This window comes from Polistes dominula, unplaced genomic scaffold (genome assembly GCF_049000335.1).
Source record: "Polistes dominula isolate Pdom_NZ unplaced genomic scaffold, Pdom_raw_medaka contig_16, whole genome shotgun sequence".
Taxonomy (NCBI): Eukaryota; Metazoa; Arthropoda; class Insecta; order Hymenoptera; family Vespidae; genus Polistes; species Polistes dominula.
Window position 1 is genome coordinate 2,344,944 of NW_028301040.1, and position 15,003 is coordinate 2,359,946.

Consider the following 15,003-nt stretch of genomic DNA (forward strand, 5'->3'; position numbering starts at 1 on the left):
AAGATACCTCACGAAATCCTTTTACTCATAAGATCGATGAGAATTTGAGTTGGAAGAGAAAATATATAATAGAACGAGAAAAGAAAATTTCCAGTCACGCAGTAGTCTCATCGTGACCTTCTAAGATAATAAGATTTTGATATTCTATCGAGAGTAAAACAAATTGAACGTTACGTTTGTAACATGCAATGCGAATTTTTGATTTCTATTTTATCGTTATCTTTGTATCTGAACAATTTATAAACGATTCGTTATATCTAACGTCATCAAAATATATATTAAGGGGACCTTCTACTCTGAGCACCTAAAAAAAAGGCTATTTTCGCGAATTTTTTCCAAGAAAACTATAAAAGATATCGATCTAAAAGTTGTTAGGTTTGTTAAATTGAGTCTTAAACTATATAAATGAATTTTTATTTTTTCATTTTAATTAATTTTTTATTGCAAAAACAGTAGTATAAAAAAACACCTTAAAACTTTAGTGCTTTGGTAGCTCCATCAGAACTTGAGAATGGCTTACCTGAAACATACAAGTAAAATGGTTTTATATTCTGTATGACTTCAGCTACAAAGTGACAGTTTTATATAAAAATTTTATCAATAAATAAAAAAATGGTGGACAAATTACAAAAAAAACGTAAATTTGACCTTTTTTATTATTGTTTTTGACTAAAAATAAATAGTAAAAATTAAAATATAAGAAAAAACTCTCCGTCACTTTGTTACAGCTCATGTGTAGAATATGTGGATTAAATTTTATAAGAATCGTTTTACTGGTTCGTGAGATACGATGGAGCTAGTATTTCAAAACATAGTTTCGAGATAAACGCGTTTAAAGTTTTTTTTTTCTACTCAAAATCGTTAAAAATTCTTACCTAAACTTAATCTGCGATGCCTGGACCGTACAATAGACCTTCTTCTTGTTCATATTCTTCAATTTCTTCCAGTCTTGCCTTCTTCCACTTTGATCTGGTATCTTTTGAGCACTCAGAGCTTCGACGGTTCGCAGATTCGATACGTCGGTCGTCGCGTCTTTTAGCAAAGTCGATCGCTCCTGGCCCAAGGTTCATGCCCATCGTTTCCATTATCTTCATCACTGTTTGAAATCCTTCATTAAAGATACATGCTGAAACTTTGCACGCAATTTCAACAACTTTTTTGCCGTTAAACAGGTGTTTAGGTGCCATGTTCCATATGCAGTTATTAAAGCTTTCATTATTATTCTGCGTATGTCCACCTAAACATCTTTCCAGCAGTTCTGTCTTAGTCAGATCCTCATAAATAGGCTTTAGCACTTTCTATACATCTTTAGAAAGTGCCGGAGGATGCTTGTATTTTTGCTTCAGTGCCTTAGTTTTGAGGAACTTACACCAGTCGATGGAACACGTATGGTAATTATTATTATCTTTTTTTTTTTTTTATGAATCGTGAGATATTATGATCCCTTTCTATTTGTAAGGAAAGATACAGTCTCCGTCGAAAGTGTACGAACAAGTTGAAATGAAAATAAATTAAAATGCAAACAAACTTTGAAAAGGGTTGAGAACATGGGAATCTGTTATTTTATAAAATTCAACTTCAATGATCAATTAAACATTTCTCATTTCTTTTTCTTTTATGACATAAAAATGTTTCCTTGTCGAAGATATTATAATGAGAATTGAAATGAAAATAATAAGGGAAGTGTAAACACAACGCGGAAAAGGAAGAGGAAGAAGAAGAATATGAAGAAGAAGTTGGGGTAGGGGTTGGTAAAGGTGAAAAGTTGGGATGGAGTTATTCTTTTATTTATTTATTTTTTTTTTTTTCAAGTCGAGTGATATTAATAATTCCCCATACAAAGTTTGAAAACAGGCCCTTGGATGGCCAATCGCCGGGCAAAGGATGACAACTAACGGCCGATCATTGACGTTTTCTAATAGCCCATAGAGGGCTCAATATCCAAATGATAACCCCGGCCCATTAATGGTAATTGATCATTGGCCGATTAATAATAGTTATTATCGGCCCATTACCGGCAGTTATTATCGGCCCATTACCGGCATTTATTATTGGCCCATTACCGGCATTTATTATTGGCCCATTACCAGCATTTATTATCGGCCCATTACCGGCATTTATTATCGGCCCATTACCGGCATTTATTATCGGCCCATTACCGGCATTTATTATCGGCCCATTACCGGCATTTATTATCGGCCCATTACCGGCATTTATTATCGGCCCATTACCGGCATTTATTATCGGCCCATTACCGGCATTTATTATCGGCCCATTACCGGCATTTATTATCGGCCCATTACCGGCATTTATTATCGGCCCATTACCGGCATTTATTATCGGCCCATTACCGGCATTTATTATCGGCCCATTACCGGCATTTATTATCGGCCCATTACCGGCATTTATTATCGGCCCATTACCGGCATTTATTATCGGCCCATTACCGGCATTTATTATCGGCCCATTACCGGCATTTATTATCGGCCCATTACCGGCAGTTATTATCGGCCCATTAATGGCAGTTATTATCGGCCCATTACCGGCAGTTATTATCGGCCCATTACCGGCAGTTATTATCGGCCCATTACCGGCATTTATTATCGGCCCATTACCGGCATTTATTATCGGCCCATTACCAGCATTTATTATCGGCCCATTACCGGCATTTATTATCGGCCCATTACCGGCATTTATTATCGGCCCATTACCGGCATTTATTATCGGCCCATTACCGGCATTTATTATCGGCCCATTACCGGCATTTATTATCGGCCCATTACCGGCAGTTATTATCGGCCCATTAATGGTAGTTGATCATTGGCCGATTAATGGGCCCAGCAATGGGCCACGTATTATTCAAATTATTAGGTCATTAACAGCATCATAATTTAATAATCTATATATCATCATCCTCAGACAGTTATATATTTCTCTATGTCTGATCCCCCGAAAAATATACCTGACAATACGAAGGATTAGACAGATTACAATAAAAAAAACTGCTTGAATAAACAATGAAAGAGAAAAGGATTGAACAAGATAAGAGTCGTCCGTGCGCGCCGAACGCTCAGGAAAGCGGTCCGAGGTAGTTACGTTCAGGCACCAAAAATGTAGTTAGAGACATCGGATCTCTTTGAAATTTTAACACAATATTTCTACATATATATACATTCGAAAAATGTAAAAAAAAAAAAAAAAAAAATTTTTTTAAATTGCAGAGTAGAAGGTCCCCTTAATACACACTAGTTAATGAATTTCGATAGAAATTTTATTTTTACTGTTTTTTTTTTCTTTTTTTTTTTTTTCATTTGTATTACATCGAATGGAACAAATTTAAATATCGTAGAAAAATGTCATTTCCATTTTGGCAATATCGTATTGAACGGATTAAAAAATCGTAGTTTCATTCGATTAGTTTGAAATAGATTTTGAACATGATAAAATAAATGGATCGTATAATTTAACTTGATCCAACAATGATCTATAATAAATCACTAATTTTCATGATCGAATGATCTTCAATAGTATAATTAATTCTTTAATCCCGGATTAAATTAGATTAGGTATAATAGTTTGAAATTCTGTATTAGGATATTCGTTCCAATGACACAATGTTTAGGTGAAATATCATAGAAAATTTATGTTATAGTTAAAACGCGTATAAGATTGAAATCGAATTTAAGAGGGATACATTTAGATGGCTCACTAGTTGAACTTTAAAAATCGTTGAATCCACACACAAAGGATGAAATTTGTCACGTTTTTGAGATTTTCCGAATCCCTGCATGAGATAAAGAAAAAACGTTCCAGCATGTGTGTGTATGTGTGTATATGTATATATGTATATATTGTGTTACGTCACTCTCTCTTTCTTTTTTCCTCTATCTATCTTTCTCTCTCATTCTCTGCAAGTTTACGTATGTGAGTACATGCATACACTCATACCGACTAAGGTCATTTTGAATTCCTGCACCGAAGAGGGATGCAAAGATTGAATGCAGATCCCACTTCTAGCTCGTGTTCGTATAAAAAGCTCTGGTACGTACGTTGTACGTACCAACCCCTTTAACCTTTGTTCCCTTTTTCCTCTGTTCTTTTATTTTGAAGGACATTTCACTTAGCATCTTTAAAATCTTCGATGAATTTGCACACATAAAAAGGGATTTCTTTTTCGAACAGTACTTGAGACAATAGAAATGTTCCCTTGTTCGATCAATATTGTTTCAATTAATTGAGATTTGTTTTATTCGAAAAGGGGGGGGGAAGAAACTTTTCATACGGAAAAATGTCAAGAAGTAATCTGCTCGACGAAATTAAATCTGAAATAACTGGTATTCCATGTCAATCATGAAAGTTCGACAAATGAAATTCTATCAAAGATATGACTTTTAAAGGTCATGATGGCAAGCTCAGAACAAATCATATTACTCAAAGAGAATAAATTTTGATGGGGGAGTTCGATTCAATTGAAAAAGCAGACATACGTAACCCAAACTTATTTCAAGTTGGAATAACGTTTTCAACGTAGTACGTAATCTAACGTCTGAAACTGGCCGAGAAGAGAGGGCCTTAAATCTCTTATCCGGATGGTAGCGGATCTAGAAAAAGGCTAACCCGATTTAACGTAAATCTGGAAACTAGTAGCTCACCGGAAATTGACTTAATTTCCTGAGGAAAACCTTCCTCTTTGTCGACGAGAGGAAAAATTCTTTAAGCGTAACCTTCCACTGCTTTCCACTTCACCTGTCCAAAGTTCTTTTTTTTTTTTTTTTTTTTTTTGAAGATTCTAGACTTTCATTTAACATCTAATAATGCCTCTTCTTCTCTTTGACAAAAAGGATTCTTCATCAGTTTTTATTACTTCTTTTAAGTAATACTCATAAGTATAATATTTATAAATGAAATTTTAGAGAAGGAGATTAGATTATATAGTTTGGTAATTTTTAATATTGGTTAAATACAAATTGATATTCTTTAGAGAACATATCAACAGTTTTTCTTACGTAGTAATTTTCATTGGTGAAAATCAAGAGGGTAGGAGAGGACAAGTACAAAAAGGATTCTTGGCACGGTGTTAAGAACTAGGTTTACTCCTTCCTTGACAAACAGAGGGAGGACAAGATATTCGCCTCTCGTGAGACCCTCGGAGAAACGAAATCAATGTCGCTGGACCGAAGAAAGAAAAAAAAATAACATCGGTCCGTGATTTATCGTATAGCTAAATCTATATTTTCTCTCAAACATGCGAGCCATTCCAGAACGTCGATTAAAATTTAATGCCGATCCAATTCGCGTAGATGTTGCCAGATAAAAATATGTATTTGTTTATTTCAAATAATTCTTTTCAAAGTGGAAGTTCAAAAAAAAAAATAAAATAAAAGAACAAATTGATCGATGAGAAAATTGGCAATATTTAAAAACAAAAACCAATACTACTTTTTTTTGTTTATACGCCCATGCGATTTACCAAATTGAAACGAAATAAAATTCCGAATGGGTAGTTCTTTAAACTTGCAGTGAATTAGCGTAAGATCTCCATTATAACCGCGAAATTATTCCTCGAAATTGAGCGAACGAGAGTTTCATTCGACCAAAAGTTCTTCGTTCCGTTGGTGTATCATGCAACCAAAGGAAGGCATTATATCTATATATGTGTCTTATGGGACGTCCGTGTTTTCCAGTCAGCCCGAATGAAGATTTAATGCAAATGCAATGCATTCGTTCCAGTTTGCCATTTCTCTTACTCTTCTTTATCGTCTTCCAGCATCGCTTTTTCCTTTTTCCCCTTCTTTAATGCTCGTCACTTGAGCGACCATCCTTGTATCACGCTCGAATACATCCAATCATTTGTATATTTCTATGTATTCGTTTATGTAGATTGTTACATTTTCTATTCTACCATATATATATATATATATATATTATACATCTACATATATAAATGGATATACACATATTTGGACGTAGACTTATGCGAGCAATTTGATTGGTTATTTCCATCTGGAATAAGTCTGGAAGAATTTCTAGTCGAAAAAGTGACTCGGTGAATGCGACAAATTTGTCTACTTCGAAAATCATATTTGTACGTTATACTTTTATATTAAGAGATATATGGATAACAGAGTCACGGTAGATGAATGGTCATATATAATACTGTTAGGTTTTAAATTAGGCGTGATATAATTCGATTCAACACGACTCAGCAAAGATCTGAAATATGAACTTGTGTACGCAAGTAAATGAATCGAAGTAGACTTTCTTGTTTCAATTTTTAAACGTCATTTCGATTCATTTCAAATATTATTTCTAGGTATATATTATTATTATTATTATTATTAAGAAAAGCTTTTTTGAAGATGAGTAAGTCTTTTTTTTTTTTTTAGTATCTTCTGTGCAAACACTAGCAAAGTTTGAAGTCAACAGGAGATAGCAACTTCAACAATTGTAACATCGATCTACATGCTACTATGGAATCCGCTGTTGATTCCTGCGAGTTAATTTTCCGAATGCTTCCGGTTTCCTATCGTTTACTCTTCTCTCAACCCTCTGCCAGTCAGAGAAGTTTCTTCTTAGTACTCATCGAACTGAGTTTAGATGGGTTTAATGCCTTAGCGCATAAAGCTTTAGGTTGGTTGGCTCAAACTTCGAGCCTGGATATCGAATTTTCGTAGGGATTTGTGATGTGCGATTATGGTTGGCCTTCGCGTCCTCTTAGACCTTAGTTGTACATTCGGACATTTGCATCTAAATTTACGCTACCATTTAGATCGTAACCGCTCGATGAGAGACCGTAGAAATCCTTGACTTTATTTACACAATCGTTTCGATCCACGTGAAACAGTGATGGGATTTAAAAAGCAAAAGGATTTTACATAGCCGCTATTTCTCCCAGGAGAGAAACGAGCGAAAATTTAACGCCAATTTATTTATTGCCTTTCTCTGTCTAATTCTCTATCTATCTCTATCTATCTATCTCTTTCTCTCTCTCTCTCTCTCTCTCTCTCTCTCTCTCTCGTTCTTCCAGTTGTTTCTATTTTATTTCTCGACGCTCGATGTGTCGGACATTGCACAAACAAACTCCCACACACATATATATGAAATATATATATATATATATATATATATATATATATATATATATATATATATATATATTGAATAAATTCATGTGCATACACCTATACACACGGTCTACATTCGGATGTTATTTTCACGAAAATAAAAAGGGTATTTTCATGGAGGACAAAATGACCAGGTGAAACTTTCATGCGGATAAAAGAATTCGTGGGAATTGGAACGACGAACAGTATTGTTTCTACGGATATTTTTCTTCTGTTATTCTCTTTCTCTCTCGTAAAATCTTTTGCACACGAGTATACGCTACTAGAAAAGATGTTAATCGAGGAAGTTAAATATTAAGGAAAGTAACTTTCTTCTGAGTTTAGCTTCGAGAACATTTTTTATTTCTTTCCTTTCGTCTTTCTTTATTTCCTTCCTTCCTTCCTTCCTTCCTTCCTTTCTCCTTTCCTTCTTGTCTTACTTATTTTCTTCTTTCCTTGTTATGGACGAAAGAATCAGAGCATCTGGTAGCGGCGGCCTCCAAATTGGACGGTTCACTGGGTGGCAGTCAAGTGTGAAGAATGTGGAAACGTTCCCTGCTGAAAAATCGTTAAGCGCCTCGACCGTTCGAGATTTACGTTCCATTCTGTTTCATCTAACGCGCTTTGTCCGAGTCTTGCTTCTTCCATATAGCCAGTGAAAGAAGGAACACAACAAAAAATTTACCGGCTTGTCCTAATTCTTTAGTCGATATAACAACGAAAATATACGGTTAAAAAGAGAAAGAAGACACATAGAGAGAGAGAGAGAGAGAAAAAAAAAGAGAAAATCGTGATAAAGTAGGCCAGCATTTGAGGAATACCGATTCGCTTCATCGAGAATCTTCCTTCCATCTGTTCACCGGATCTAAAACTTCTCGATCGAGACCGAGTTGTTTGGAGAACACACCGTAGTAGACGAGCGTAAAAGTTGAAACAGTTTCGATCGGGTAACTCTTTAAAAGTAAAAGCACCGCCACATATCTTTCCTTTCGCGTGTTGGGTTCAGACGTTTCAAGAAACTCGACGTCCAAGACATTTATTCGGTGCTTCTTCTGCGTTATAAACTGTCGAAGAAACTTCCTTCTATGTCAAAAGTACGAAAAAAGGATTCTACAATTTTATTAACTTCGTATACATTATGATATGAGATAATTCCTGAGTCAGTAATAAACAATTTCAAATCTAATGATTTACTTTCTAAATCGTTCAAATTTATTTAGATGAAGGTTTTTGAAAATGTTCGAGTTTCTTTTTCTTTTCTTTTCTTTTCTTTTTTTTCTTGCCATATGTTCACCAAGACAGCCAGCCCGTTTAACAATCCGCACTGATTGAGCCAAGATTACCGGAAGTAATGACGCGGCAAACATTTTACGAGGAACGTGACATAAGCAAATGGAGCGCAATAAAGTGTTCCAACTTTCATGAATACTTGTATGCATCAACCATCGTCTTATACTATGACCGCTATAGTCTGATTTGCATACGACTATTACTATGAATTCTTTTCTTTACTCTTTTCTCTTATTTTTTTTTTTTTTCGTTTTTTTATCTTTTTCATATAAAAAGATAGTAACCATACGATTCTTTCGATATTTTCATCTTTGTTCACCTTTCATGTCGTTAAGGAGTCTTTCCTTCTCGTCTACTACCACTTTCCTTCTCACCAATTTGCAAGTCATCATCTTTGAACACTCTGAGTCTTCAAAGGAAGACCTTCCTCGAGAGCACAGGATCTTGTTACGAAAAGGGTTTAGTGTGTACGCGCGAAATTCACCAAGAAAAGTGCAGGAATTTGAAAATCGGTCGGGTTATATTAATTCCTTGAGTGGTACTACGTGTACCTTCAAAGGGATCTCTAGCTCATCGATCCTATATATAGATATAACCCTAGTACACGGTAAAAGAATTTTCTTCGAAATTGCAGCATTTTAATTTTCCGCAACTCTACAACTGACAGTTCTTAAAAGGCCCGATGAATTTCCAGATAGTACAACTTTTTACCTTACTTTTTTGCTAACTTTTTCATCGAGCGTGTTTCAACGGGACTGTTCGAACGAATTCAGTTAAATCCCTTGCTATCGGACATTTTTCCCCTTCCCTTCTTCCACTTCTTCCTTTCAATTTTTTTTCCACTTCTCCCTTTTTCTTCTTTTTTTTTTTTTTTTTTAATTTAATCGAAAGTCAGCTACGCTTTTGTACATTCAACCGCAAAAAGGAAATAACGTGGCTGAAAGGGCAAAGTGAACTACGAGTTGTGAAAGAATCGCGAGAACGTTCGAATCTCTTGATTACTTCCCCTCCCTCTCCCCCTTCTCCCCCCTCACCATCACCAAAAGAAAAAGTCATCTTTTCTCTTCTTACTCTTTTTCACTTTCTTTCTCTCTTTTTCTTTTTATATCTTGTTAATAGCGTCAAATATTCAATTTTTATGGAAAATAATCTAAGCTGAGTCCTCGTCATGGAGATACGGTAGCAATACCATGACTTTTCAAAGTCAATGCGACAAGTCTAGACAAAATATCATTCAGAACGATTCATCCGGTTATAAATGAGACATTCAAGAAACGAACGCGGATCATATACATTTTTCAATTCGAATGAAAAGCGCGAACGATGATACTACGTCACGCTAAAAAAAATGAGAGCACGTCATCGGACGTGGATTTTGGGTGATTGATCGCCTGCCCTAAACATTTCCAATCCCACCCGTTCTCTTTAAAAATCTTCTTCGACGAATGGTAATCTATTCGATGTTCATTCGTTTCTAGAAATGTCGATATTAACGAGAATAACACTTCAGGATTACTACGAAATCTAAAATATATATGTCGGGTCTTTGATGTAATTTCGAAAGATCTTTTTCAATCGTAGTTTGAAAATAGAAGATAATATTCGTAGATGGATTAATCCTAAATTCACGTTGGTTATATTTATCAATCTATCGTCTAACGTTCTAGAATCACGAAAATGTTCAGTAGAAATCGCACTTATTCCATAAATGTAATTTTAGAATTCGTCGATATCCAAGACGATAATTTAGTCTTATAACAATGATAAGAAAAAATTTGCTGACTCATATTCTTTTCTACTATGATAAATTTGTTCCCGTCTTTGTTGTTGTTCTAAAGAAATGGATTAATGGACGAGGCGGTGGTTACACTCAACAAACATATAGAAAATAAATTGCGTCTAGACAAACGTACGTCGATGGGTCCTCGTGAATATTTATTCGCAACGCCCACTGTCAAGTTTGGTAACCCATGAGCTTAAAACAGAAACCACCGAGAATGGTTAGGTCTAAAATTAGAAAACAATGTGATACTCGAAGCTATTTCTTCGCTCTACTTAATAACTTTACAATTCTTTTCTATTTATAATACCAAGTGATCATTTGAATATTGAAATGTAGACTATTTTTTAATGAGATCCTCTTGACGAGAAGAATCATCTAAGTTTATATTTTTGTCAAGAAGAAACAAGTACAAAATACTTTTAAGAAGTTCAATAAAATGCTATGAAACGAGTCACCCTATGAGAACTCAAATGGGATAACTTAAACCAAAATATACAAATGTAAAGACCCACCATCCATTAGTATTTACAATCTTTTAAAGAATTTTACCTAGTAGAAGGAATAATGAAGAAACTAATGAACCTTATTCGAGGTTGTAGCGATTTAATGAATAAGGGGGAAGGAAATGAGCAGGATCTAAAAAAGAAATAGAATAAACAGGGTAGAAAGAGGGAGAGAGAAAGAGAGAAAGAGGGAAGATCGATCGAAAGTATCGTGGCGAAACGTGGTATGTTTCTGTTTTAGGGGGAGAAGGGTGATGGCCCGTACCACGCGCTCGCGACGAAAAATGGCGAATACGAGCGATGCTCCCTCGACTGCGAGCAGCCTTTTGTCGAACACGACTACGACGCCTTTCAGCAACCCCACGTCAACGACCTACTCGACTGAGGGCTATACCTTCAATTACAGCGACCTCGCGAATTTCGCCGGTTACTCATTGGATGAGTTAAATTACACAGGACTTTGGGTGGACGTGTGGAACGGCACCGAGGTTGCTGATAACGTGACCGAGAGGTTAAACACCACCGTATTGATACCCGGTGGCTACTGTGACGAGTGGGAGGCAGCACAGCACAAGCTCTTCCAGGTCAGTTCGTCTTAGTGATCTTTTCTCCTTTAACATTCTTTAGATGTAGATAAAGTATAAAGTTTTACACGTATATTGGTATCCTTTTAGCACGTGAAAGCTTTTTGTTACACGGGTCACGTTGAATGTAACAAGATTTCTGAGAATTTTGTTAATATCCCTATGTCGCTACATCTTTGTCTGGATTTATTTACGATATCGTAGATATAAAATGTCCAGTCGTATTTCGTTAAGAAATTATGTTTACAATAAGACGATGAACGAATTGAAATTTAAACGATAACGAATCCTTGTCGTCGATCTAAGACGAATTTCGTTGGAACTTTTCTTCTTAACTTTGTTCGCTTCTCATAGAAACTTTTGGCAAACACAGTAAAGCTTGGAAGTTAATCTAAATCGGTTTTTTCTTCGAATTCGTGAAAGTTAATCTTACTTACGTGTTCTTTTTCCAGGCAGCGAATATATTTTACATGGTGGCCTTTCTGGTGCCGCGTTCGTTTAAGGCCTCCGTATTGGCCCTTCGTACGTTTCTAACGGCCGGATTTATGCTGGCTGCTTTGTGGGCCGGTATCACCATATGTGCTCTAGACGCCATGCTTTGGAATCTTATCCTCGGCCTTTTAAACGGCATACACTCCTTGATACTAGCTTGTCGATTTTTACCGCCTGCTCTCAGCCCGGAGCTCGCGGAGCTGTACCTCAAGCTCTTCAAGCCTTACAAGGTCAGCAAAAAGCACTTTCAAGAATTGGCCAAAGAAGCGAGGATACTCAAATTGGATCCTGGTCAAACATATGCGACCGAAGGTATCACGCCCGCGGACGAAAGGCTATCAATACTCTTGCGTGGACAGTGAGTACTTTTATCTAAACGGTATTATACAGAATAATTTAATTTTTGTTTATTTTGTTCTTCCTTTCATAACAGAGAAAAGATCCCCTTTATATTCTTATCGAAAAGACGTCACCATTAATGACGTTCTTGCGTGTTAGAAAGAAGTATTTCAATGTATGTTTCCCCTTTTCATGCTATGTAACATCGTTTAAAAGAGTTTCTTTTATCATTAAGAGCATAAAACATTAGGCACGGTAACTATACTCGTACTGTATAGTCAAGTTTTTCTTTTTTTTTTTTGCCTTTAAGAAAGATAGATTTATGTAGCGTGCGTGAGGGGGAGAAAAAAACCAACTCTGTCTGGGTTTCAGGCTGAACGTGACGTGCGACGGTACTCACCTGCACCATGTCAGCGCTTATCAATTCGTCGATTCGCCCGAATGGGAGGCCACGCACGAAAACATCGATGATGTCTTCCAGGTAACGATACGAGCCGAGGAATCCAGTACATACATCTGTTGGACTAGGTTAAAGTTGCTGAGGGTATTAAGGCATAGGCCGTTGTTAAAAATCGTTCTCAACACCCTCATCGGTAAGGACATTACGTCCAAGTTATACGCCCTTAACGAGCAACTCGCTGACGTCTCCACGGTCAGTGAGAACACCACGTCGAATCCTTACAGAGGCGTCGCCAGAAGTCTTAGCGTAGACGCCGTAAACACAGAAACTGCCGGAAGAGTTCGCTCGACCACGTGGAAGGCGCAAAGGAGGCATAGTAATCCGCGTAGCGACAGTAAGAACTTTTTCAATTATATTCACCTCATTTAATAAGTATCATCTTTATTAGTAATACTTTGAAAAACTTAAATCCAATGTTTACTTTGACCTAATTCTTTATTACTAGAATTTACTTTAACAATTGATTTACTAAACTTATGAAATATATAGTATAGTGTATACCATTAATATTGGCAAATATGAAAGACTTGCATCGGTACAGCATACGAGCGAAGGTTTGCGAGACAACAATCTCGTGTAGGTCTCCAAACTTCTGTAATGAACTAAATACCACAGATCTATCATAACGTGTACATAAACTCCGAACGCTTTCTCGCTCCAGTTTCCTACATTGTCAGTTCTGTTTACTATCCTTTCAATGATGGGTCTATGGTATTATATAAACACAACCCATTGCTACTGATGGATTCTCGATTATTTTTGAACTTATACTTCAACAACTATCCGAATTACGATTGATATGTTTTATCAATATTTAAGTAATGTCAGAATTTATTAAAAGAAAATTAAGAGGAGGAAGAAGAAGAAGAAAAATAATACGTAACAAATAAACTATACGCATAGTTAATAAGTTAGAAAATAGTTGTGCACTTTGACGAGTTTTCTCTCGGTAAAATTGACGCATGGGATATTGGTTTTCTCTTCAGGAAGTTCACCGGCCCGATACTCTCATCAGTATTGGGCGCCTGTGGTGGCAAATCATTTTCCACCGACTTCGCCCTTCACCCAGGGCCAAAACCTCGGGTATTCGTTACTGCCGCAAGGTGTTCAATTCTCGCCACCACGGCGGGCGCCACTCATTTCACATCCGCCACTGACTCGGCAACGTAGTGGTGGTACGGGTGGCGATTACACCTTGCTACCTCAAACACCGAAGCTCGATAGGAAGCGTTCGAAAAAGGGCACCAGGGAGGTAAGTTCAATTCGTCGAACGAACGAATCTCATATTCAACGAAATATAAAAAAGGGATGATCTCGAGAACAAAATTTTGAATAAAATTAGAATTATCATATCATCGTTTCCGTTTCATTTATGTCGGTCGTTTATATTATTAATTTGTAAATATAAATTTAATTCGATCGTTTCAAGAGGAATGTTAAACTAATTTAAATAGTTAATGGAGTTTCCTAAAACAGGGGTAAAATAAATTGTACAATGTATGTTAATCGTGTCCTCTCGGAAATATTTGAACTTTTTTCCCTAAGATTAATTACGCTATGTATCTTAATGTCGTAAAATCGAACGAGAATTAGTTTCACGTAAGGACATTACCGTAATTAAGTGCATTCACGTTTCTCCGAATTCCCCGGATGAAAAAAAAAAATAATAATAAAACACAGAGAATAAGGGTGGGGGGAAAAAGGAACGTATTACTTTGGCAAAACGTTCTCTTATTTTCGCGAGGATTTATTCGACGATAATTTACCATGAATAATTTCCGAGGAAAAGCAGATTTGTCGTTTCGTGTGTATGTTCTCGATACGTCTGTGACAACAAAATATTTTAAAAGAGATTGCAAGAAAGCTCTATCGTGTTAGTCGTGCATAACTCACATCAGAAAATAAGAAAAACTTCAGTGCAGAATGTAGCGAGACGCAAAAACTCAATTATCGTTCGTTCGCGAGCCAGAAAAGTGACTTGATATTGAGTTAGTACACCGGAGTTGCTATCGATACCCTTACTGAGAAGAAGTTCTTCGGGCCAACAAAACTCGTAGAAAAGATAGGATAACGAAGTACCTTCCAACTGTTGCCCACGCGCGAATGAAGCAGCTGTCATTGCGAATAGAGGTCAAAAAAAAAAAGAAAAAAGATTCTTCAGTTTTTCTCATGAGTCACGTAAAGTTAATTTTAGCGTTGTCACCATATAATCTACATTAATTTTAATACAATGAAAGAATTGTCGATCGTGAAAATGATATTTTAATCATAATTAACTCTTAATAATGATCTATAATTACAGCAATTATAATAAAAGGAAAAAAAAACTAATGAGCTATTTAATAAACTACTTGAAAATAAGGAAAAGATTCGTAAGCTCGTAAAATTCTCGATGTCTTATTAACTCTCGTCGTAGTAGTACTTTGAGTTCGACACGAAATATGGGAAT

At 36.1% G+C, this 15,003-nt stretch overlaps 2 protein-coding genes across 7 annotated transcripts in view; one reads left to right on the top strand and one right to left on the bottom strand.

The window, feature by feature from the left end:
• The window catches only part of LOC107064875 (popeye domain-containing protein 1), a 55,380-nt gene that overhangs the window by 33,874 nt on the left and 6,503 nt on the right, over positions 1–15,003 (top strand). For all 6 annotated transcript variants that reach the window (XM_089174878.1, XM_089174879.1, XM_015318039.2 and 3 more), the window contains 4 exons: positions 10,921–11,263; positions 11,716–12,113; positions 12,467–12,888; positions 13,541–13,806. In XM_089174878.1, coding sequence (XP_089031004.1) covers positions 10,934–11,263; positions 11,716–12,113; positions 12,467–12,888; positions 13,541–13,806 — 1,416 coding nt within the window. In that variant the 5' untranslated portion in view covers positions 10,921–10,933. The remainder of the gene's footprint in view (positions 1–10,920; positions 11,264–11,715; positions 12,114–12,466; positions 12,889–13,540; positions 13,807–15,003) is intronic.
• LOC149031791 (uncharacterized) lies at positions 284–1,296 on the bottom strand. The gene is made up of 2 exons (XM_089174883.1): positions 876–1,296; positions 284–520 (listed from the first exon to the last, which is right to left on the bottom strand). Exon 1 carries the CDS (start codon positions 1,185–1,187, stop codon positions 882–884), a length of 306 nt encoding a protein of 101 aa, XP_089031009.1. The 5' UTR covers positions 1,188–1,296; the 3' UTR covers positions 284–520; positions 876–881.